Source organism: Colletotrichum aenigma (genome assembly GCF_013390185.1).
Source record: "Colletotrichum aenigma strain Cg56 chromosome Unknown KSG_Cg56_contig04, whole genome shotgun sequence".
In the NCBI taxonomy this organism is placed as follows: Eukaryota; Fungi; Ascomycota; class Sordariomycetes; order Glomerellales; family Glomerellaceae; genus Colletotrichum; species Colletotrichum aenigma.
This window is the reverse complement of record NW_023500910.1, coordinates 527,836-551,772: the sequence shown is the minus strand read 5'-3', so window position 1 is coordinate 551,772 and position 23,937 is coordinate 527,836. Positions and strand designations below refer to the sequence as shown.

The 23,937-nt window shown below is 52.7% G+C and overlaps 8 protein-coding genes across 8 annotated transcripts; 4 read left to right on the top strand and 4 right to left on the bottom strand.

Moving 5' to 3' along the window:
* Window positions 1-101: 101 nt before the first annotated feature.
* patE-2 (Dehydrogenase patE) lies at window positions 102-2,030 on the top strand (the record flags this gene model as incomplete). Its single annotated transcript, XM_037321268.1, has 3 exons — window positions 102-520; window positions 575-1,373; window positions 1,395-2,030. 3 exons carry the CDS (start codon window positions 102-104, stop codon window positions 2,028-2,030), a joined length of 1,854 nt encoding a protein of 617 aa, XP_037180116.1.
* A 635-nt stretch (window positions 2,031-2,665) lies between these two features.
* Window positions 2,666-4,117, top strand: GH5FP-3 (Glycosyl hydrolase 5 family protein; the record flags this gene model as incomplete). Its single annotated transcript, XM_037321267.1, has 2 exons — window positions 2,666-2,864; window positions 2,919-4,117. The coding sequence occupies 2 exons, from the start codon at window positions 2,666-2,668 to the stop codon at window positions 4,115-4,117; spliced, it is 1,398 nt and encodes a 465-aa protein (XP_037180115.1).
* A 69-nt stretch (window positions 4,118-4,186) lies between these two features.
* Window positions 4,187-5,448, bottom strand: BAT2-1 (Branched-chain-amino-acid aminotransferase, cytosolic; the record flags this gene model as incomplete). The annotated part of the gene is made up of 2 exons (XM_037321266.1): window positions 4,187-4,366; window positions 4,423-5,448. 2 exons carry the CDS (start codon window positions 5,446-5,448, stop codon window positions 4,187-4,189), a joined length of 1,206 nt encoding a protein of 401 aa, XP_037180118.1.
* A 1,846-nt stretch (window positions 5,449-7,294) lies between these two features.
* AMI1-3 (Amidase 1) lies at window positions 7,295-9,235 on the bottom strand (the record flags this gene model as incomplete). The annotated part of the gene is made up of 1 exon (XM_037321265.1): window positions 7,295-9,235. The coding sequence occupies one exon, from the start codon at window positions 9,233-9,235 to the stop codon at window positions 7,295-7,297; it is 1,941 nt and encodes a 646-aa protein (XP_037180117.1).
* A 2,753-nt stretch (window positions 9,236-11,988) lies between these two features.
* Window positions 11,989-12,715, top strand: CGCA056_v006013 (uncharacterized protein; the record flags this gene model as incomplete). Its single annotated transcript, XM_037321264.1, has 2 exons — window positions 11,989-12,343; window positions 12,402-12,715. The coding sequence occupies 2 exons, from the start codon at window positions 11,989-11,991 to the stop codon at window positions 12,713-12,715; spliced, it is 669 nt and encodes a 222-aa protein (XP_037180120.1).
* Window positions 12,716-12,951: 236 nt separating this feature from the next.
* Window positions 12,952-13,564, bottom strand: HGT1-9 (High-affinity glucose transporter; the record flags this gene model as incomplete). The annotated part of the gene is made up of 2 exons (XM_037321263.1): window positions 12,952-13,136; window positions 13,213-13,564. The coding sequence occupies 2 exons, from the start codon at window positions 13,562-13,564 to the stop codon at window positions 12,952-12,954; spliced, it is 537 nt and encodes a 178-aa protein (XP_037180119.1).
* Window positions 13,565-19,897: 6,333 nt separating this feature from the next.
* Window positions 19,898-20,851, top strand: CGCA056_v006011 (uncharacterized protein; the record flags this gene model as incomplete). The annotated part of the gene is made up of 1 exon (XM_037321262.1): window positions 19,898-20,851. The coding sequence occupies one exon, from the start codon at window positions 19,898-19,900 to the stop codon at window positions 20,849-20,851; it is 954 nt and encodes a 317-aa protein (XP_037180122.1).
* A 123-nt stretch (window positions 20,852-20,974) lies between these two features.
* avt3-1 (Vacuolar amino acid transporter 3) lies at window positions 20,975-22,774 on the bottom strand (the record flags this gene model as incomplete). The annotated part of the gene is made up of 1 exon (XM_037321261.1): window positions 20,975-22,774. The coding sequence occupies one exon, from the start codon at window positions 22,772-22,774 to the stop codon at window positions 20,975-20,977; it is 1,800 nt and encodes a 599-aa protein (XP_037180121.1).
* Between the last annotated feature and the right edge of the window lie 1,163 nt (window positions 22,775-23,937).

Here is a 23,937-nt window from a genome sequence, read left to right as displayed (position 1 = left end):
TATAATCTCTTGACGATCCTTCGAAACATTTTCTTCTTATCCCCAGACTTGACAGTTCACTTTCATTCTTTCTTTCTTTCCTTCCATTCAGACCCAACAAGATGCGCGTTTCTCAAGCTTTCGCGACGTTTGTCGCCATCATTAGCGTGGCCAAGGCCGCCCCAGCCGACGATAAGGCGCGTCAGCACGCGGAATTCAAGCGCCAACTCGGCGGCAACGCAGGAGACGCCAAGGACGCGACTTTCGATTACGTTATTGTCGGCGGCGGTACCGCTGGCCTGGTGATGGCCAACAGATTGAGTGCCAATCCCAGCATCTCAGTCGCTGTGATCGAGGCCGGCACATTCTACCAGATTACGAACCCCATCATTGGCAACACGCCTGCGGGTGATACCCTCTTTGCGGGCGCCAGCCCTCTCGACACTAACCCTCTCGTTGACTGGAACTTCATCACTCAGCCCCAGGCTGGTGCCAATAACAGGCGCATCCACTATGCTCGTGGAAAGTGTCTCGGTGGAAGGTGAGTAATGATGTTAAAACCAGACGATCATGGGATGTACCTAACATTATCTAGCTCGGCACGTAACTTCATGATCTACCAGCGCGGCACGAAGCAGTCCTACCAGAAGTGGGCGGATGCTGTTGGCGATGACAGCTACACTTGGGATTCCCTCTTCCCTTACTTCCAGAAGAGTGTCAAATTCACCCCTCCCGGCTCCTCCCGCGCTGCCAACGCGAGCGCCGAGTACAACCCTGATGCTTTCTCCCCTGCCGGCGGACCTCTCCGTGTTTCCTACGCCAACTACGCCCAGCCCTTCAGCAGCTACCTGGAGCCTTCTCTTAATGAGATTGGTATCCCTCAGGCTCAGGACTTCAACAGTGGCGAGCTGATGGGCGCACAGTACTGCTCCGATACTATTGCACCTGAGACTGAGAAGCGCGAGTCCAGTCAGACCTCTTTCCTCAACCAGGCTATTGGCCGCTCCAACATGAAGGTCTTCCAGCTGTCTATGGCCAAGAAGATCCTCTTCGACAGCTCCAAGACCGCTACCGGAGTCGTCGTCAACACCGGTCTCGTCACTTATACCCTCAAGGCTCGCAAGGAAGTCATCCTCTCGGCCGGTGCTTTCCAGAGCCCTCAGCTTCTCATGGTTTCCGGTGTCGGCCCCAAGGACCAGCTCCAGAAATTCAACATCCCCATCGTCGCCGAGCGCCCTGGTGTTGGTCAGGGTATGGAGGATCACGTCTTCTTCGGACCTACATGGCGCGTCAAGGTCCAGACTCTGACCCGTCTTGCCAACGACCTCATCTACACTGCCGCTCAATTTGCATTCCAGTACTCCATCTTCAAGCAGGGTCCTCTCACCAACCCTGTCTGCGACTTCCTCGGCTAGGAGAAGGCTCCTCGTGACCTCATCAGCGCCGACACCGCCGCTATCCTCGACTCTCAGTTCCCTGAGGACTGGCCCGAGATTGAGTACCTCACTGCCCCTGGCTACGTCGGCAACTTCGCCAACCTCCTTCTCACCCAGCCCAAGGATGGTTACCAGTACGCCACCATCCTCGGCGGTCTTGTTGCCCCGATGTCCCGCGGCACTGTTACTCTCGCCTCGGCTGACACTAAGGACTTGCCTCTGATCAACCCCAACTGGCTCACCGACCCCACTGACGTTGCTGTTGCTCTTGCTACGTACAAGCGCCTCCGCCAGGCCTTCAGCAGCAAGGCCATGCAGCCCGTCCTCGCCGACAACAAGGAGTACTACCCTGGCGCCGCCGTCCAGACTGACGCTCAGATCATCCAGCAGATTCGCAACGATGTCATGACCATCTGGCACGCGTCTTGCACTTGCAGAATGGGCAAGAGCGATGACCCCAACGCGGTTGTTGACAAGGACGCGAAGGTCATCGGTGTCAACGGTCTGAGAGTTGTTGACGCTAGCAGCTTCGCGCTGCTTCCTCCTGGTCACCCTCAGAGCACCGTTTATGTGCTCGCTGAGAAGATCTCCGCCCAGATTCTCAACGGTTACTAGACAGATAACCAAACATGGAGTGGAGTGAAAGGGGGTGTTTGCACATAGACCACTGTTTACACACATAGACGAGATACCAGACTCTGTCATTGGACGAGATATTGTAATTACCATAACATCTTGTTTTCTTATCCTCTATTTTTTAAGATTAATACTGAAAAAACATGATCTGATCTCCTCGATCGTCCGCCTACTTTGGTGCTGTGTTGCTACTCGCCACCCGGCTCTGAGCCGCCAACCGGCCCTAGTTCGCCGGGTATGGCCGGCAAACCGATAGTACGATGCGGGGTTAAGTCGGTATACTCCCTCCCGAGCCCCTCGCATATGCATGTTTAGTGGATCGAAATGGGCTCGAGATGCATGGATGGGGTAACGGATGATGCCAATCTGCCTAGTCCAAGAAGCCCATCTTAGTCGTCGGTATCATAAGAGAGGAATGCCGGCTAACTGCCCGGCTACCCGGCTTCAGTGCTTATCATGGGCCCGATGTCAAGTCAATATCATGGCCGTCCAAAGCACAGTCTCTGATCCTAGGTATCAATGTCATAAAACCTGCCCGATGAATGCCAGCAGTCACATCGAATGCAAACGGCCGACCCGTTAAGAGTAACTTCTTTTACAGCTGACGCGCCAAAATGAAGCCGACTCTTGCTCTAGTGCATGCCATCCCCGTGATTGCTACACAGACAGCGAAAATTGCAAACAATGTCTTGTTCGGTAAAGACAACACGACCGACATCTGGCCGTATGGACCATTTCGTACTGCAGGAAGAGACATAGTCAATTCTCGTAATGACACAATCGTCTGGGCCGGCTTGAATTGGCCACTCAGTGGTAAGTTCGCACGCCAGTCTTTATGAATACCTCTACTGACATGGTAACGTCTAGGCGAGACCATGATTCCTGAAGGCGTCGAGTATCAATCTGTTTCAGACATCCTAGACTTGGTCAAAAGCGCGGGCTTCAACATGCTCAGGATGCCTTTCGCGATTGAAATGGTGGATCAGATCTACGAGCGGAACGGCTCTGACGTTGGTCTGAAAGAAGCTCTCATCAACGGAATGGGTGTTGAGAATGGCACCCGCGTCGCTGATATGATGGTTTCCAAGAACCCTTCATGGTCATTGGACACGACGAGATTCGAGATCTGGTCCGACATTGCAGAAATTGCGCAACAGAAAGGGATTTTGATTCACCCAGATAACCATGTCAGCAAGGCAATGTGGTGCTGCAGCAACATCGACGGCAACGCTTGGTTCGACAGCTTTAATTTCCCTGTCGACAAATGGCTTCGAGGTCTAGCTTATATTGCTCGCTGGGCTAGCAAGCACCCCAACGTTGCGAGCATGTCCCTTCGCAACGAGCTTAGGCCTAGTTACAACATCACCGAGCTGGCTGATGCACCCCTCCAGTACAACTGGCAGACATACGTCGGCAACATGACGGCCGGTGCTTATGTCATTCATGAGGCGAACCCGGACATCCTCATCAGCTGGTCCGGGATGCAATTTGATGAGGATCTATCAGGCCTCATCAATCAGAAGAATCTGATGACCCACGACTGCTATCACTGCGACACAATCAAGAATGGTTGGGTTTCTGACCCTGTCTTTTTCGACCTGGACGAACATCCTTTCAAGGACAAGGTATTTTGGGAGCTCCACATGTACGACGGACTAACCGAGACTGTGGCAACGGAGAACTGCAAGCTCACTGAGGTCGAGCTGTACTGGAGAGGATTGAATGCCTTGGGCATCGAGCCCCCGGAATACTGCAACCTGATGGGTGGGAAGTGTGAATCTGCCAAGAGGATTACCCCAGTAGTCCTTTCCGAGTTCGGATGGGGGCAAGATTCTAGCATGCTAAGCAACACATTTGTCAGTTGCATGACAAACATGACGGTCAACTACGGCGTCAACTGGATGATGTGGGCTCTCCCAGGCATCTATCGCGTACGAGAGGGTGGCCAGTTCGTGTTGGATACCTGGTCCCTCACAAATGATGACTTCTCCGGTTGGCAGTACGAAGAAGGCATGGAGAAAGTTTGGAAACCTTGGGTAAAGAGGATGGATGTGTACACGATTTGAGAGGATTGTCTACTTTTACACCGATAGCTGTATCAAGCTTAAAGATCAAAACTTGTCCATCTCTTGCGGCTACTGAATCAGCCTGTCTTCAATGATCTCAGCCCAATCATGGTCAACTCCACCATACAAGATGTCTCCCAGCCAACCTTTGATCTTCTTACAGACATCACCACCGTCGCCCTGTGGACCCATCGGAAAATGAATGTCCTGGGTACGATGACGAATCTGGGAAACTGCGCAAACGTACCACTATGAAGTGTTAGTCTACTTCACTTGTGATACGTCGGTGCCATTGGGGAACTTACCGCCGTGCCGGTGACGAAAGCCTCCAGGAGGCGGCCTTCGGAAGAGGCCTCAATAACTTCCGCAATGGTGTAGGTGCGTTCAGTGATTTCGAGCTCCTCGCCTAGTCTCTCCTGAGCCAAATCGAGACAGCTTCGTCTAACGACGCCGTCCAAGGTAAGCTTGTCGTCCAGAGGAGCAGTCAACAACTCTGTCTTTCCATCTTTGCGCTTCCACACAATGAAGAAATTGCTGCCTCCCGCTTCAGTGACCTGTCCGTTCTCCCCATAGAGCCACAAAATCTGTTGGAATCCTTGAGAAGAGGCCTCTCTTGTTGCTACTACCGTCGGGCCATAGTTGGCGCCGACCTTGCAGTACCCAAACCCGCCGACCCAAGCGCGAACGTCGGTTTCTGGATTGGTGTACAGGCGCAGACCTCCTTCGATCGTATCCAATCGAGCCATGAACGACACGATGATGTACATCAAGGCTTTCTTAGGGGCTTGAACGCCAAGGTTGGCATGCGTCCCAATCATAGTAGGGCGTACATACAAGAAGCTGCCAGGCCGGTCTTTCGGAAGCCATCGATCTCCGTCGACAGAGAGGAGAGCCATGATAAGTTTTTTGACCTCCGACGGCTCGAAATCCGGGAGCGCCATGCGCTGCGCAGAGACGCGGAAACGAGCAGCATTGCGCTCTAGACGGAACACGCGTAACTTTCCATCGAAGCCACGGTATACTTTGAGTCCTTCGAAGCATTCCGTTGAGTAGTGCAAGACTGACGCTGTAGGCAAAAGACTCAGAGGACCAAAAGGCTTGAGTTCCGGAGTATCCCATCCTGTGGATGCCTTCCATTGAACAGTGATCATATGATCTGTGCATACGGTTTCCTCTGCCGCATTTGCGGTTACTTCGTCTGGAACGGGCCTCGGCGCGGTCGTGTAGTCATAAGTCAAGGATGACGCATCAAGTCCATTTGAGCAGATTTTCTGTTGAGATGTACCATTTTGCCCACGAATGGGAAGCGTGACTTCTGCAAATGGTGACATGGGGACCTGAGGTGGTATGGGTAGGAAAGATATATAAGGGAGAACCACTTCAACGGGGCGCCTTTAGGAGAAGTCGAGATTTCGGGGTGAAGGCTGATGTGCTTCATGACAGAACCCCCAAAAATAGGTATAAATAGCAGCATGACTCTTCAAGTTCACAGTTGGGCATTTGTAATCGAGATATCATTCATAGTGGAAACGCGGGTTGCTTTGGCAGGTTCATCTGTGACTCACCGCTTTCATCGCTGCACCTATCGAGGCTACTTTACACAAGTCCCTTACAAAATGGGTACGCAAGTCTCACTGTCGGGATCGTCCAAAGCTGACTACATGCGAATGGCGTGGCCGCGAATGCGGGGAATCGCACCATGACCAAGCTAATCATGACCGGGCAGGATGCCTTAGTCCTCAAACCATTACTCTTGCAGATTGGACTCATGCCTCAGTTGAAGTTGCAGCCCCTTGCTGGCCTCGTTACCGTTTCTTGAACACCGTTGCAAGCGATGTTGGATTGGAAGAGGTTCAAGTATAAATTGGTCGACTTGCTCTTCGATGTCAAGTTTGTGTCCTTGCCAACATGATTCTGATGGGGCTCATGGTGATTGCGGGCATGCAGGGAACATGATAATACGACGTTCGGGTTTAAGGGCTAACAGTTCATTTCCCTCAGAGACAATGTCAATGGCAGTCTTCATTCGCCAGTGAAACGTTGATCGGACAACAATTGCGGATCAGATGTGCTGACCCACCAGATCGCCGTTCAGCAAGTTGGACGCGAAAAGCAGCATTCCTACGACACAATCACTCCGCCAAGAGCCATGCAATAGGCAATAGTACATAGATTTGCGGCACAAAGATATAGAGAAATATCAATAAGATCAATATGTCCAAGAATTATTCCGCTACGCCACGATGTTTCAACTCGTCAAGGATATCAGTGAACTCCTGCAAGCCGTGTTTCTCACTCATGTCTTTGATATATGGCAACTGCTTTTTGAGCCACTCGGTTTCATGTCCTGCCTCTGGGATAGCCATGCCATCCTCACGGACTGCCAACATTGGCGTGAACAACACCATCAAAAGGCTCTTGTTCCTATCCCGTGCCCCCTTCTCCAAACCATGTGATTTGTCCTGAACAACTTCGTCCCATGCATCCTCGATGTCAGCTGCAAGCTTGTCCCAATCTGCCTTCGTGCGATTTGGAGATGTGCGGACAACAGCAACGACTCGGTTAGAGTTCGATGAATGAGGCTTGCCGGCCATGAAATAGGTATCCTCCGCCGGTGCGTCTTCTTGTTTGATGAAGTCCACGTGCACGAAAAAGGACGGGGTATTGAACGCTTTGCAATGCAAGTTGGTGATTGATGTAGCGATCGCCTGACGCTGGTGCCCTGCAAGTGGGTACGTGTGGTAAACCTGATAAAATGGCATGATAATAATAGTAGCTGTCGATGTTATCGAGGTGAAAGTTATTACTGAAAGTGAAACTACACAGCCGGACGGGACGGAGATGTAGTTTTAAGTAGGAAGTGCAATCAATTATATTCACTTCACTATAGACCACCTTCAGACGCCTAGGCTGATCAGTAATCGTATGGTGGATGAGCATACCATAAGTCAGTGTTGAACGACGTCACAAGGTGACATGTGCGGGGTACACCATTAACTTCCCAGTCCGCCATGGTTGACGCCCATGTCCACCGTAATGAACAACACAAAGAGTTGAGCTTGAGAAGTTGGCTTTCAATTTGCATGTGACATCCAACAGATGGTTCTTCAGTTTGTGCTTCAGCTTGAGTGAACATGCACAATGAAGGGGGTTGTTGACTATACATGCCTAGAGAATTCACGGATATAGCCTTGAGCCCGCTGCGACTGCTCGGAGAACACCATTTGCCTCAAGATCTCGGACAAGACTTGCCAAGTGGTAGTCGCATCCCCTCGCCATCCTCAATGCCATCGTGACAGGGAGATATTCAGTGTGCATGGACTTGGTGCTGTTGTATGGAATTTCGCCGATTGGAACAACAACTTCCGGAGCCCCTGCCATGACTGGAACTGACGAGTCGTCAAATCCAAGCGGCGGTGTAGTCCGGGCTTGAAAATATTGGTCGCGGTACGAAGGCTCGCCGATGGACCAAGGGTATATGTAAAGTCCCTCAGAGCAAGTCTTTGCATTCTTTCTGCCGTAGCCCTCGGTCTCATACCAGCTCTTGAAGATGGAGATATTGCGGAGGGCTTGTGCGTAGACATCATCGGTTGCATGAAGCTGACCCCATTGCCATCTTGCCAGGGGGCCTGGGTTGATGTATGGCTGTCTTCCATCATACCTGGCCGCATAATCCTCGAAGAAAGATTTCCCATGCAGTTGCCACTGATCGTGAGAGACGAAAACCCCGTAAGTCAGGTAAAGCATCTCGTTGACGTCTGTAGTCAAGTTGTTGTGCGTCTCCATCCAAAGTTGAGTGTAATTGGCAGGTGTCGACTGAACTTGAAGAAATTGCTCAAGCTTTCGAACAAAAGATTCGATCACTTTAGCGGCTCCTTCACTGGACCCTCCAGACCAGGCCCCTCCCTCCACCGTGGAACGATAGATCTTCTTTGGGTACGCGGAGTAGTTAGACGCAAAGTCCGGGTACCAAGCTTGGGTCACCTTGGCCCATAGACTTCCGCTTCGTGCAAACATCCCGGCGGTGTCTGAGACGGGGCTCAACGGGATGACATGTTCCAGCGAAATGGCTCCTGTCGAGGGCCTATTTCCAAAGATTCCTTGTTGTCCTGCCGGGCCACGCATCGAGCCACCGGTATCACTGCCAACAGCCAAATCTAGCCATTCGTACGCCGCAATACCAGCACCAGGGCCGGTAGATGAGCCGCTGGGATCTTGGTATCCGTCGCCACGTGGGTTGAACGGTGCGTGCAAGTCGACCCAGTCAGCTGTCGGACGGTCGCCATTGGCGAACTGAACTGTGCCCATCTTCCCTACGAGAACTGCTCCAAGATCAATCAACCGTTGGATAGATGGGGCTGTCTGGTTCTGTCGCCCATATAGGTAGAAGTAGGCCCTGTTTCCTCCACTTGTGGCGACACCCTTGACTTGAAAGATGTCCTTCACACCGAAGCGAAGGCCGGCAAGTGGCTTTTCCTGAGTCGCAGTGTAGTGAAGCCGGGATGGCACCGCAATGCTCTTCGCCATGACATTTTCAGTGACCGCCAGAAGCGATGTGAAACCCCCTGCCTCATCACTAACAACTCCTTGAACAAAGGCCAGATTGTCGTCATCGTACAGCCGATACGCCTTGTAAATGTTCCCGCTATGAACCGAGATGAAGTATGGTCCTTTGGGCAGGTCCAGGCTCGCACGAAACGTCTCGACACTTGAGGCAATCCCTTGAAGATCGGACGATGAAACCAGAACTGAAGTCCCAAGTTCTTGAAGGCTGTTCGAAAGCCCCGAACCATCAACCGTCTTGTCGCCCGCTGCGTTGAGGCGAAGGTACATAGTTTGGAGAAATGCTGGCTGGAAAACATCATCCGAGGTTTCGTAAGTCGTTGTAGTATTCAAAAGTTCATCTTCCGACAGCGCAGAGTTCGAGAGCTCTATAACAGTCATAGGCAATAGATCCGCATATTTTGTCGTGGCATTCCGAATAAGGTCGGTTCGCATGTGGCCGACGGGAATTCCTCCGGAGTAATATTGGACATAGTTAATCTGGATAACGCGGCCTTGGTCTACGTAGGCCGTAACAGCCAGCGAGACTAAAGCGAGAGAAGGCACCAACCACATGATTGTCGCAGGTCACTTGGCGAATGTGAGATGGCCTGAGAAAGTGTCGAATGTTCGAATCAAGCACAGAGACAATATGGCTTTCAGTCAATTTGTAGTTAAACATATGCAACCTGGCACTGTTTGCCGTTGTCAAATTTCCATGTGTCAATCATCGAGAGTGCGTTATTTTGATAGTGTTAGAAGAGATATGGCCGATAGACTTGCAGCTTGTGTCGGGCTCGCGTAGTCCGCGTACATATCTTTGATCGGTGTTTTCGAGCCGACAGCGGCCTCACGACCCACGGAGCCGGATCCGGATCCCTGGCCCCCAACGGAGGTAACGGGGTTTAGCTGATCGTTATCGGAACAGAATGCCTGCGAACCAAGACTACAATGTCAGCAAGCTACGTTGGCCCCAGGCCGGAGGCCCACTTAGCGGTGTCCTTATCTTGCGCCGGGAGCCAGCGCGATGGAAGATAATCAGATTGGATACATTTGAGATAGGACCGCGTGAACATCGTATCAGACAAGAGTCAACAAAGTTAAAGCTACTAAATTCCAAGGTGCAAGATAATGACCATGTGGGCTTTCTTAAGACGATTCTCCTCGTCACAAAAGCGACTACTCCTGACAAGTATTCAATGACCAGAGAACGCTTGCCGCCAAGCCAACACATTCGCATTCTTCCCCCCTTGGTGGACAACCACCTGCCAAGCGAAATCGCCTCTTGGCGATAGTCCACTCCCCACAGCTGGCGGCTGTTGCCCCGCGGCTATGTACTTGGCAAATTGAGAATCCTTGTTGTACAGCAGTGACTTCGAAAGTCTTGAGCAAACATGCGGAGAGCAGAGGTTAAGATGAAAACGAGACAAGATGATTGTGTTGTGCAGCTTTGCCCGACTCGACTCGACTCGCTTACACGTTCATCAATATGTAATTCATCATCGGGCTTGACGCGCTATCTCAAAAGTCAAAGGCTCGGTTCTTTGCGCACTTTCCGATTGTGCGAGTAAGTCATGTGGACCAAATTACTCTGCGAAGACAATGAACCAGGTTATCTCACTATATGAGCTCGTCGAAGTCAGGAAAAGCCCTCGCAGAACCGTCTGAAACACCCTGTGCTAGGTTGTTTGTAAGCCTTTTTTACAGAAAGACCTTGTGCAGGGATTGGATGCTATTGAAACGCCGCGGTAGCTTTGAGGTGAAGTCAGAGTGCACGCACGCAATCAAAGCCCTTCTTCGGTTAGTTGACCTTAAGACTCATGACTGAGGACAACAGACAAAGACTTCGATAGTATATTACTGTTGTTTCAAAGAGCTCAGTGAGCGCTGCCAACAGAGACTACAGTAGTAATGTCGCTTGGGGCGGAAAGCGGCACTCGAATCACGAGACCAAAGTTTGATATATTGCTGACACTAATATTGGGCAGTTTACCTGGGCCTTAAAAGGAATCATTTATGGTTACCCGTTAGACTGATCCCCTTATTTTAGCATTCCGCTCAGACCAAGATGCGCCATCCCACGCGGGCCTTAATGCGACCCAAATGCGTGTAATAGACAATGAGTCTCAACGACCGTAGAACAGCGGTGATCTACTGAGTATTCCAAAAACGCTCTCAATCGCGTTCATCCATCGTCTGATTTCTGACAAGAGACGGGAGCTGCCTTGGCGGAGCCATTCGGGAAAGGGGCGATCGACCACAGCACCACTTCGGATGTCGTAGCACCAATCGCGAATTTTCCGCAGCGCATGCCGTGTCATGAAACCCCACGACTTTCCATGTTGGTTCATCTCAAGCAAAACGTCAGTTCAGAACAATCTCGCTTGAATCGACTGAGGGAATGGGCCATCCAATGTGGGGATCAAGGGATGACGGAGCGCTCCGTTGGTATTGGTGGTGGAATTACTGCGGCGTCTATTTACGTTTCAGAAGCAACAAATTGATTAAATCCGAGCGGCGGATTGATTGGTGGATCAACCCGCAAACGCCTCCTTTCGGAACAAAAGTGCGTCAACCCTGTCGAGACAGCGTCAAGGGTCATCGATGGCTAGACCCAATTTCAGCTAAACACATCGCGCCTGTTCGGCAGTGGCCCTTGGCAGAATTTGCGCCGTGTAGATGGTATGACGACGAAATAGAGTCGATAAAATGCGCTGATAGAGCAAAGATTTTGCATTAGAGTCAAGGCTGAGTTACGGGTACAGCCTACAGACGCGCTCTTTTCCGCACTCTCCAGGCGTCAACCCTGAGTAATGGCTTACATGACCCATCAAACAACCCGGATATCCATTCCGCCCGCCAATCTCTGGACTTGACAACAGCCGATGTCATTTTCCGGCTAGTTCGGCGAAGATCACCACTCACTCCAGTGCAAGCGCCCAAGCGAGATGCAACCTCCTTTCCAGAACAGTTGTATTCCCGGATCCATCATGAACCCGCCGTGACAAACCCACAAAAACCATTATGATTGAAACAAGATGGATCCGAACTCGCGGGTACGGCTTTCCACCTTCGTTGATGCCCTCGTATAGGGCGTAGCGCCAGTCTCAAGGCGTGACCTTTTCGGGTTCGGCTCGCGAGACACGCCTGGCTAAGTTGGAGGCAGAGACTTATAAAGAACGCGATCTTCTCGCCAAGTTCGGAGTTCTTCTCTTGGCCAACAACTTCAGCAATCAACTTCAATCGCTAGTCGATCTTTTCTATTCATTCAACTGCCACTCTTTAAATCACTACCCAATCCAGTCTCTACCAACTACCACACATACAAAATGCCTTCCACCAGCCAGATCGTCTCCGCCCTCGCCGTCACGGCCGTTGCCGGCGTCCAGGCCGCTATGGGCCCTGCCTTCAGCACCGGACCCGTCGCCTCCGACTCTTGGATCCGCGAGGCTACCTCTACTCTCGTCCTTCCCGCCGCCCCCGCCAACAACAAGGGCGACGCCTCCCTCTGGGTTGGCATGGGTACTTCCAACGGTGACCTGATCCAGTCCATTGCCGAGAACTGGAACTCCAACAAGTGGTCCGCCTACGCCTACACTCTGATGTCCACCGGTGCCAACTCTCAGATGCCCGTCCAGACTGAGGGCACCGACGCCGCCGAGGGTGACAAGATCACCATGCACTGTAAGTTTTGCTGCTTCTGATGGTGTAACTACGCAATTCGCTAACACATTTCCTGCAGACAAGTACGACGATGCCTCTGGCAACTACACCCAGACCGTCTCCCTGAACGACAAGGTCATCTCCACCCTGTCCACCAAGGACGGCCACGCCCAGGGCTGGGGCTCCGCCGTTGAGTGCGCCGAGGAGGACTGCGGCACCATCGGTGCTCACTCTTGGATCAACACCAAGATCATCCTCGATAAGGCCGATGCCAACTACATCAACACCATGGGCAAGGGCCAGGGTGTCACCGGCGACATGAGCACCAGCGACGGCGGCAAGACCTGGGTCGTCACCACCATCGAGATCCCCGAGTTCACCTTCGGCCAGTAAGCGGTTTCGAACACGCAGGTTGAGCCTGGCTTAGTTGAGGGGTGGCACTTTTTCTTTCATTGTACCTATTATGTCTGGACATAGCGTGCATTTTATACAGACCACTGGACATGACAGAACAGTCTTTGTACCAAAGCTGTAAAATACCATAATATTTGATTGTTCAACTTCTGTTTTTACGCGTGCCATCGGTGAGCGGTTTTGTTCGGATGGAAATCCAACTCAATCTCTGCCTATCACTGAGCAGGTGAAACTTGTCGGTTTGGACCACTCTCCTTCATTTTCCCGGATGCCTCAATCTCTAGAGTGCCATCAGCTATCTCTTCCACGCCGTCAATGACAGTTACATTCAGCTTCACGGCACCTGATTCGAAGTGCACGACTCCCTCAAATAAGGCGTCGATTTCCTCGAGAGTTTTGCCTGTTTGAGTCAGTTCCAAGCTTGCCACTGACCTCACGGAGACAAATTCAGTCTAATCGTACGGGAGCGCACATACCTTTGGTTTCAACGAAGAGCCACCATATTATCGCAAGAATGCCTAGGTTCCAGGCTGCGTTGGTCGCGTAGAAACGCCAACCCATTTTCTCGAGCGCGACAGGAAGTATGTAGGTCATCATGACACAGAAGGCAAATCCTGTCGCTTGCGCCAGGGCAAATCCTTTCGCACGCTGGCCAAATCGAAGAGTCCGTGGCGAATAAGTGTATTTGAGAATCATCCAAGAGCTGAAGGAAACGAACTGGAAGATGAAAATGATTACCACAGCCCCAATGCCAAAACTCGATTGCTGTTGAGGGTTGGCAGTCCCCAAGGCGCCGAGGAGCGCCAACATAGCCAGACAGAGTGTCATGATAGCGGTGTTCGCAAGCAAGAAACGCTTGGCACCAAGAACCATACGCCAAAGGCAACGGCGAAACAGCCCCAAATGCACAACCCAAGGTTGACGAGAAGTGTTGTCCGTGCTTCGACGATACCGGCAGATTCGACGGCCAGAGTCAAGAAGTATGGGAAAGTGTTTGAGCCGGAAATCTGGAAAAAGATGTTCGTCAATACCACAATAGCAAAACAGCGACGATCGGATCCTGTTTTGACCAAAGCTCCCCAACTGCTTGCGCCTGACTCTTCAGACTGCTTTTCGAAGTGGATTGTCTGGAGCATCTGTTGGTATTCAGCCTCCACGACGACGTCCCGTTCTGCACTTGATCCAAATCAAGTGGAAGCGACTGTGACGAGAGTATCCCGCACTTTTACCAGCATTGTTCACAACGAAAATTTCCCAAGCTTATTCGCAACATCTAAGAGACAAGAACCACCAAATTCAAGGCCACCTACGATGCATCATGCAGTCGCTTGCCTGCGAAGAGTGTAGGAAGCGCAAGGCGAGTTTCAGACTGAGCACGCTGGTGCAGCTGTAGCTGGCAACTTTTGCTGATCCCACTTAGGTTCGTTGTACGGGAAACACGCCATGTTCAACGTGTGAGAGACTCGGCACCAAGTGCCACTTTGAACTAAATAGACGAAAACACGGTCCCCGTCCAAAACATGCCCAACTCGACCAGGACAAGAACATTTCTACATCTGGCCCGCACAGCATCTCCACATTACCAGAGGCGTCAACTAGAAGACAGTCCCAAGTGTCAGGAACTTCTCCACCGGTTGGTTCCGGCGCTACGAGATCGCAGTTTAGTTGTGGCCATGCCCATAATTGGCGAGCAGGCTTGATCAAAACCATGGGGCAAGAGAAGTACTTTTACAATGAGTCAGTACCCTATAAATGTGATTCATTAATCTCGCCGTGTTGACACTTCGTGGAAGCGCACTTGTATCTGTTGACGAAACAATGCATTTGGTCTTGACCTTCTTCGCTACAGTCAATCGCCAGCAATGTCCACTCTTGCCCTTCTGCTACTTCCTCTCGCTCCTAGAAAGCGGTCAAGCAACACGTCACCTCTGTCATGCCATGTGCGCGGCAAGTGTTCCCTTCTCGAGACAAAGAGTGAGATCAACTCCATTCGATTGTAAGGTTTTTGCGTCAGATGCACGGGAACGCCTCAATTCTGGCCACGAAAACGCCCTCCAGTTGAAGGTTCAGCGAATCCTGAGTCTCGGCGTTTTGTCAGTGTCCGAGACGTACCAAGGGCGTGGGCTGCAGGCTTGGTATGATATAAGTGAGATCAGTTTTCGTTTTTCGATGATGTTTGATTCGAAGACGCCTTGAGCTTACTAGTCGATGTAACAGCGATGGCAGCGGCATCCATACCTGCACTACGGGAGTCTCTCACCAAATTTGACGCAGAAGTATCTCAGATATTGGACAGTGTAGACATTCACCCGAAAGTCTTCAGCGCTGTTCAGTCAATCGGCCAGATTGTTCAACCTTTTGGGATGTGCTCCTTAGAGTGGCCAGGTCTCAATGACGCCGAAGAGAACGAGTCCGCGAATACTTTGATGCCTCCTAGGCCACTACTCCAGCTTCCTCAGCTATTCCTCCGATGTGTTGCGCTGTCGCGAACAGACATAACGCAGATGAATCCTGCCCCTTGGTCTAGCGATTCAAGCTTCATGGCTCTAAAGCGTGACCTGGACGCGCTCTACGCGCTCCATGCCGGAGATCTGGCTTTGACACAGGAGACCGTGTGCTCGGTGCAGCATGATGAGCAGCATGCTGGAGAGCGCCTCACCACTCTTGCCATGTTCTACGGAGCCCGAACCCTAATGAACAGAGTCTTCTTGCCGGTCGGTATGGTGCCATGGGACCACGCTGGCACAGCGGAGTGCCGTGAAAGGACGGCGTCTGAGGACCAAACAACCCACCGCCACACTAGGAAAGAACTTGTATTCCCTTCCGCTCCCGAAGTCTTTCGAAAGGAACGGTCTGTTGCATGCATACATGGCGCTCGCCGTGCCACGCTTTTATGTCGGAAGATTCTGGAACTTGACATGTGCCCAGTGCGTTCTGCTCGATTATTCTTAGTTCTCTTAGACTTGACATCTCAACTAACTGAATCCAGCCTCCATTCCTTGGTTATGTCCTCTTCCTCGCAGGAAGTGTATTTTTAAGTCAGCTTCGCGCTGAGAATGACCACGCTCGCCGCAACGAATCTGTCAACCATCTGAAAGTAATATTCACTGTCCTGGGTACCATGAGAACATTCTTCAGCCCGGCTCATTTGTGGATTGACACTCTGTTTACTCTGTTTCGAATACACGCACTCCATCCTCTACATGAATCATCTTTGCTCTCAAGCTCTTCGGTTCAACTCTTGAGTAGCTTCTCCGCACGATTCCAGGACGTTTTCGAACCACCATTTTGCCCTGTGGACCCAGCGGCTATTTCAGTGATCAAATCTCAACCCCCACACACATCTAAGCCATATGATGAAAATCAGCAAAGGAGGAAGTATGTGGCCGTTTCCGGAGACGGGCTTGACGAAGGACAACGTCGAATGTCGGAAACCGCATTAAGGAAAGAAGGAACATCGTCACGACCTTCTCCCTTGGATGACTACGCACGATCAATCGAAAACGTAGTCGTCGATTTGGACAAAGACGAGGCCAGCACTACGACTGAGTTTGATTACATCCAGTCGCTTGTCACGTTGGCAGATCCGGCCCCCGCCAAACCGACATCAAAGGCAAGCCTATCGTCACGGCATGGATGCGTTTCTCATCGAACGGAACCACTCTCACTTTAAGAACCATGTCCTGGTCGCAATAGGCAATGAGAGTGATGAATGTGACTCGGTCACAGTTTCTTAGTTTATTTGCTAGGTTCCTGTTGCTCCCTAGTAATGATTTTGGATAACAATCCCCCCATTCAACTTTCCCACAGCTCCGCTGTCGTCCCTTCCCCATAAGTCGTAACACATAGCATCAGATATGAAAGCCAGGGCCAAACACGGGTCGGAAAATAGTTTTTTGTTGAAAGACGAGGCGCTCGAATTCGTGACAAAAACCCGCTCATTCACCATTGCAAGTCCTTATCTTTTCAACGGTTCCTATGATTTGTGAGAACCGGTCGTGCTTCTGATACGGGTTTGCGTACCTTATGTGCATTCCTTGGCGCAGCTGATATGGGGGAAGGCGGCATCGTCGCAGCAAACCTTTGCCCCAAAGGGGAATTTGCTGCTCACCCGCGCATTCTGGCATCCGTTGTTATCGTTGAGGCAGGCATAGCGGCCACTGTCTGACGCGACACATTTCTTGCAGTCGGCTGCCACAAGAGAGGCGCTCAAGAGAGTGCAGAAGAAGGTGATGAGACGCATTTCGAATGTTGGAATTGAAAGTAGCTAGAAAGAACGTGAAGATGATAGCTAATTACTGCAAGCTCATGGCGAAATCTATCTCTTTTTATATCCAGTTGCATTGGCCCCAGAATTTATCCCTGATAGCCATCCATGTGGTACGGATACATTCTCATTATTTGACAGAGGGTAGGGGTAAGTCATGTGGTGATAACGCTGTTACCAGAGGGCTGATCAATCTCAGGGGACCACCCATGGGCAAATAAGGTTCAGTGTTGCATCGTCTGAACCGGCAAGTAGTACAATTTGACCCTGACAACTCCCTCGCGAAGCCTTTGTTCGTCTATTCCTCACATTACTCGTGAATCTCGTCTAGTTCCTGTATGGGATCTGGTAGTAATCAAGTTTGCCCGTCTAGTTTTCCGTCGCATCGCTCAACATCGTGTAGTGCACTGCCTTATCAGAAGTAGCGAATAATTATCAGCTAGGTTCCTAAATACTTGATTCTTCATGAGGCTGCGGAACCTCAGAACTCATGATGAGTTTTCTTGATGCAAAAGTCCAACGCCCTTAAGTGAAGCATCATTCAAACTGATCGTCGGCATGGTGACGTCGCCGAGATGAGGAGCTGAGGTAGGTAACATAAATTATGAAACTTACAAGAAATGTGCCCTACGGTTTAGTAAACGTGGTTGAGTCGTGCCACACAAAACAATGGAAAAGGGACGATCTGCTGTTCAGCTGAAAGCTTGACTAGTGACAATGGACATCTGCCCTTCCTAGGGTCTGGGGTTCAATCAATCTGTGACGTTCCGAGGTTTAGCTTACAATTAAGCCTTATGAACGCTTGCTGGCTTGTGATGTGTACTAGGTAGGTATCTATAAAAAAGTCTTGCTCGACGATGAACTGAGCATTACCAAAGCGTCTGCTGTCTGGTGTAGTAACCGGTTGACCTGTTCCCTGAGTATCAACGAGGTTCAATATCATCGAGACAAAACAAGAGATCGTAACGATATTTGGGCAACTCAACCAGCTCGATAATTCTCAGTTGAATTCTCAGTTCGTCGCCTGAGGAGTGAACCAGAGGCGAGCACCGCAATGTTGGTTTTCCGCTGGCCAAAGCGCGAGGGGAGCTGTCCGGAGCGTTCCTCGAGTTCAGCCAGAATGACTCGCCCCATGTTTAAAAACAGCACGCAGTAGGGCGCAGCGGAATTAGTGCAGAGAGCATAGATGTCTATCATGTCAAAGGCCGGCGGTGACTTTCTGGGACAGAAGCTGGTCCGTCCGGCCCAGAATTTTCCCAATTAGTATCAAGATGGCAATTGACGTGAACATGCAAATCTCACGCCCCGGGTACTCGGCACGCCTTGTGACATACGGGACAAGGAAGTAACAGTTTTTTTCCTGGGACTCAGGCCCCCGCAGCAGTCGGGACGAACTCTCGCTGCTACAGTGCCATCACGGGGGCCTAGCCGACGTCAGCAATATGGTCCGACCGATTCATCTTGGTATGAGCAGACTACTTGTGCCCTGGTGGACGATACTCCGTCCCAAGAAAGAATCAAACTTTGTATGTGACTGTTTACGAGCTTCCAGTTCCTCCATTCCCAGCCTGTCCTTCTCCCGTTCCACTTGTCTATTCCTTTCTTTTCAGGAAACCTTTGAGCGTTGATTTTCAAAGAATGCATACATCAGCTGCAGTTCCGATATATGTTACTAAGGTACCAGGACCACGGCTACACCTTGATCAGGCCCCTTGTTTCAGCCTTTAGCTGATGGCGAGGCGTCCACTCGTGATACAATAAGGCCCCCCATTCGGCCCATGAGCGAAAGGGACGGAAAAGCCTTTTGATCATGGCCTTCTTACTCCTTACAAAGACTCCGATCTCTTCCCATCTTCTAATCAGAAGTGGTATCGCAGCTATGATTATGCGGCCAGCGAAAGCTCTTGGTTGGTTGCCCTGGGAAAACGCCAGGTTCACAAAGCCTCAGCAGGACAGGATATGTGGCTGAACTTTGTGTCGAAACCGCCTTCTAAGCACGTCCACGTCCACTGCCATAAACTTTCACAGTCACATTTATCGCAGTGGAAAAGCTTGGTAACAGAAAAGTGCTGTAACAATATAGGATCAGCGGAACTGGACTTCACGCCCCTCTCGAAGCCACCATTTTGCCTCATGACACGGAATCCAGCAGCCATTTTGATGAACAAAACTCCACCTTTGGATGTGTTCAAGCGATGTGATGAATATCAGCAAGGCAGGAGAGATGTCGCCGACATGAGAGATGGACTTGACGACAGCCATCCAGAGTGCCTCACTTATGACAAGGTCCTCTGAGTCTAACCTCACAACATGCACGTATGCGAATTCATAGAACTCTGCCTTGCCGGTACAAGGGAAATTAGCCTCTTGTCGGCTCGGAGTCTGCCAATTGACAACGATATAAGCGCTACATTGAGACGTCGCTTTTCAACATGTCTGATGGAATTGCCAATTGAGAGCGAGACTGCCCTCGATTCTTTACTTCAGCGACCAACGAATACTCGTATAGAGTGAGACTCAAATGCATCCGGGAAGGCACGAATTGAGATATTTGACGGCCAAAAGGGTGCATTTGAGACCTAGTGGGTGTCATCCCTTTAAGGACAGGTTGTTCTAGTGTCACACTGTCACGTCGCCCATGGAGAACTTCTGGTACATGGGGGATAGGGAAATGATGAATGAAAGTCTCGTTCTCATTAATATTCGTACTCGAATTCTTCGTTTTGGAGTGAATTGTGTTCAATAATTTAGGCAAGAATCACGGCTGAGACCACGCCTTCCGGAAGTAGCAGAAAATGACATCGATGACGTAGCCAATCCCAGACCACCAACACCCAACCTTCCCACACCTCATCTCTTTCACCATCACAACCTCACTTCTCAACATCTCGCCAATGCTCTCCCGCTCACTCACCATCCGACTCGTTGCAATCAAGAACTTCCCTATCGCCAACCCCCTCCGCAAACCCTTCTCGACCCTCCACCCCACCTCGCGCGGCAAAATGTCCTGGATGGACTCCTGGTCCCGGCCGTCCAAATCCCAAGCGACGCCCGCGCCCTTCTACCTCCTCCCGAACGGCGACCAGACGCCCTACTGCCGCACCTGCGGCCGCGTCATCTCCTCCCGCAAGTCCACCTCCTCGAAGCCCGCCAACTCGGAGCCGCCAAAGTACTGCTCCGCGCGCTGCCGGGGCCAGAAGCCGGGCCGTCTCGACCGCGAGATCGAGGCGGCCTTTGTGCGCTTCCTGCAGGGCGACGAGCCCCTCGACACCAACGTCAAAAAGGTCAAGGGCGACACGCGGGTGCTTGTCCCGTGCGACGTGGTCGAGGGCAAGGTGTTTGGGGAACGGAAGGATCCTGAGAAGGTGTTTGGGAGGAGGAAGAACCGCGCCTCGAGGGTGATTCCGGAGAAGGCGGAGGACGAGGGGGTGGATGTGGGCCATGAGAAGGAGGAGGAGGACCCCGGGGAGGAGATCATTGACGAGATGCTGGGGCGGACGCGGTCGAGCGAGCTTGATGTTGATCCGAGCGTGACGGCGAGCCTCTCCGTGCGCAGCGGGACGAGGGTGCGGCCGCCGCAGGAGAAGTCGCAGGTGAACGGCAGCGTGGGCGGGGAGAAGGGCAAGGCGGAGCGGATCGAGGAGACGGACGAGATGCGGGAGAAGAGGAACGAGGGGCAGAAGAAGGCTCACGAGCGGGAGCTGGTGAGGTGCGCGGCGCGGCGGGGGGTTGTGTTTGGGCTCCTCGTCGGCGAGGAGAGGAGGAAGTGTGAGGCTGTCATGCAGGGCAAAGTGGTCGAGCCGAGTTTCGCAAAAGGGGATTGGGCTGTCCGCTGGCGCGAGGATTGAAGGGGACTTCATCAGATGTGAGTAAATAGCAAAAAGCTCTACGCTGTAATTTTATTTCCAACAAAATGTTACAATCTCATGCAGGTGATGCTGTACTTTCTACACAGGTCATGATGTCTATCGTTACAGGAAGCTCGTGGCCAGGGTGATGGCGGTGGTGTACACCATGCCCACCAACCCGAGCGTCATCAGCGCAATGTCATAAATCTTCTCCTTCCTCGTCTCGGCGACGCCCTTCATGTGCAGGTACGGCGGGTAAATATACACCAGCGGCACGCACGCAAAAGACCCGATGAGGGCGACGAAGCGGTCGAGGTTGGCAGAGCCGGCGATGGAGACGCCGATGCAGACGGCCACCAGGGCCGTGCGGAAGGCGTTCTTCTTCCACTTGGTGACGAGGTCCTTCTTGCCGGAGCGGTGGCCAAAGACCTTGCCCTCGATGATGCGCATGGCGGGGAACAGCTGGACGGGGTTGCCGACGAGGACGGCGAGGGCGTACATGAACTGCACGGCGTTGACGAGGCGCGAGTCCTGCGGGTAGTTGTTGATGACCTCGATCTGGGTGCGGTCGCCGAAGGTGGCGTAGCAGAGGGCGCCGACGGAGGTGAAGACGCAGGTGATGAGCAGCATGACACCCGCGAGCAGCTTCTCAAAGTGCTCGGGCTTCTTCATGCTGGCCTGGATGGGGATGATGAGGCCGATGCCCTCGAAGGTGAAGATGGAGGCGCCGATGGTCAGGGTGTAGGAGGCCGGGTTGAAGAGGCGCACGGAGGGGTCCATGCCGCGGGTCGCGAGGGCGGAGATGTCGTACCACCAGATGTAGCCGACGCCCATGACGATGAAGACGTCGGCGAGGAGGGCGGCGGGGCCGAGCTTGGAGATGTTGCGGATGAAGGCGAGCGGCACGAAGATGATGGCCTGCAGGGCGATGAGGGCGGTGGAGTCGAGGGGGTTCGCGCCGTTGGTGACGGCCTGCAGGAAGGAGAACCAGTTGTCGGCGACGAAGACCAGGCCGGTGCAGACGAAGCCGAGCTGGGAGAGCGTGATGGAGGCCAGGATGAGGGAGCGCATGCGCGGGCCGGAGATCTCCTTGCCGAGGTCGCCGTAGCCGCCGCCGTAGCGGGTGCGACACTGCAGCAGCAGGTGGAAGGCGGCCATGGAGATGACGGCGACGAGGAGCATGGTGATGGAGGAGAAGAGGATGCCGCCGTTCTTGAAGGCCTTGGGCAGGAACATGATGCCCGTGCCGATGAAGGCCTTCAACGTCGTGAAGAAGGTCTTTGTCGTGCTCGCGTCGCCGACCTTCTTGGCGAAGCGGGAGGAGCGCCGGCGGCCGAGGAGCGGCCTCGTCTCTGTCGGCGCGGTGCGTCCTTGTTCCTCGTCCTCGTCGTCCGACATGATGGCCTCCTCGTCCGAGTCCGCGAGGTCCTCGCCGGCGAAGGCGCCGTAGAAGTCGAGGAACTCGACAAAGTTGCGGGTGATGGGCAGGTTCGCGGCGGTGAAGCCGCGCTTCTGCATGACGAACTGGCGGCGGAAGCCCTGGGGCATCAACATGTCGGCGGCGGCGAGGTCGGACTCGTGGCCGGACTCGGTGCGGCGCGGGTGGGAGAAGGTCTGGGCGCGCTTGAGGCCTTGTTCTCTGGCGGAGATCTTGTAGAGGTCGCGGTGGATGTCGCCGCCGGGGAGGAGGAGCGAGGAGACTTCTTGGGGTTCGTCGCCGTCGAGCGCGTTGCCCTGGCTGTTGCCTTTGCTGCTGCCGTGGAGGCTCGGGGTCTTGAGCGGGTTGGAGTTTTGGCGGGTGAGGTCGAGGTTGGACATGGTTCGGGTGCCGTCGAAGGAGGTGCCGTAGCCGGCGGGGAGGTGTTCGGCGATGACGGCCGTCCGTAGACGTTCGTCTGCCGAGGAGGGTGATGTGTCGGACATGCTGGGCGGTGGTGGTGGAGGTGGGTGGTGACGATGCAGCGGTGGCGATGTGTCGTGGTGTTTTGGGAGACGCCGATGTTTATTTTCCGACGATGGAGTTGGCGGGGAGAAAATTAATCGTCAATGGCAAAGAAGGAGCCCCGGGACTAACGAAGAGTCTCAATTGGAGGGGAGGGGAGGAAGCGGGAAGAAGCCTCGGTTGAGGGGTGCTCGGCGAGGGTGACAGAGGTCAGGTCATGGAACCGTGGGCAACGGACATGGAAGAATCGTGGGGAGAGGAGGGAAGATGCTGAAAAGCTTCAAAGTTGTTTTTGAAGTTCGATTCGCTGCGGCATGACTTCACGAAAGCTCGAGCCGCTTTCAGGCCCTGGTTGTTTATGCGCGGGAAAACAAGATAGAAAGGTACTTGTGAAGGGGGTGTAGTGATGTGGATGGAAACAGGTCTCTTTGTATCGCGGGGGTGGGGGGATACATTACATGCAATGCTGCTGCTGCTACTCGTACATACGGATAGAGCCAACCCACATGGGACATGGACGAATAGACGATGAGCAGAAGAGGGAACAACAGGAAGAGGCTCTCCGGTAGACTCTCTCTCTCTCTCTCTCTTCCTCTCATCTGTGGGTGTACATACCTGCGCTGACTGTGTGCTAGAGGTACATGCATGGTGTGTGTGCGTGTGGACGGACGGTGGACTGCACAACAGAAGGCCGCAGCAGCTTCTAGGCCCAATGGCGTTACAACTCTACGTCAGTTCGCAGTGTTGGGCGGCCAAGTTTCGGATCGGCAGTGGAGGCACCCCCCCCCCCCCCTGGTTTGCATGTCGTCCAGGCTGTTTAGCTGAGGTAATAGCGGTGAGGCTTAAGCCGAGGGGACCAGGGTGTGTCGCCTTTGGATGGAGTACCCAAGAGGAAGAGGAGCCCAAGAGGAAACCAAGAACGAGTCCGAGTGGAGGACGAGAGAGGACGGACTCGCGCCGGAGGGTGAAGGGGGGACATTGACTGCGGGCTAAGACTGGACGGGTACAACCAAAGCGAGACACAAGACACGGAAGACCAAGACAAGACATTGTCCCGTGACCAAAGTCAAGTCAGGTGTCGGGTCACGTCGTACATGTTGGGGGAGTCTCAGACAGTGTCTTTGGTGATGGGCAGAACATCCCG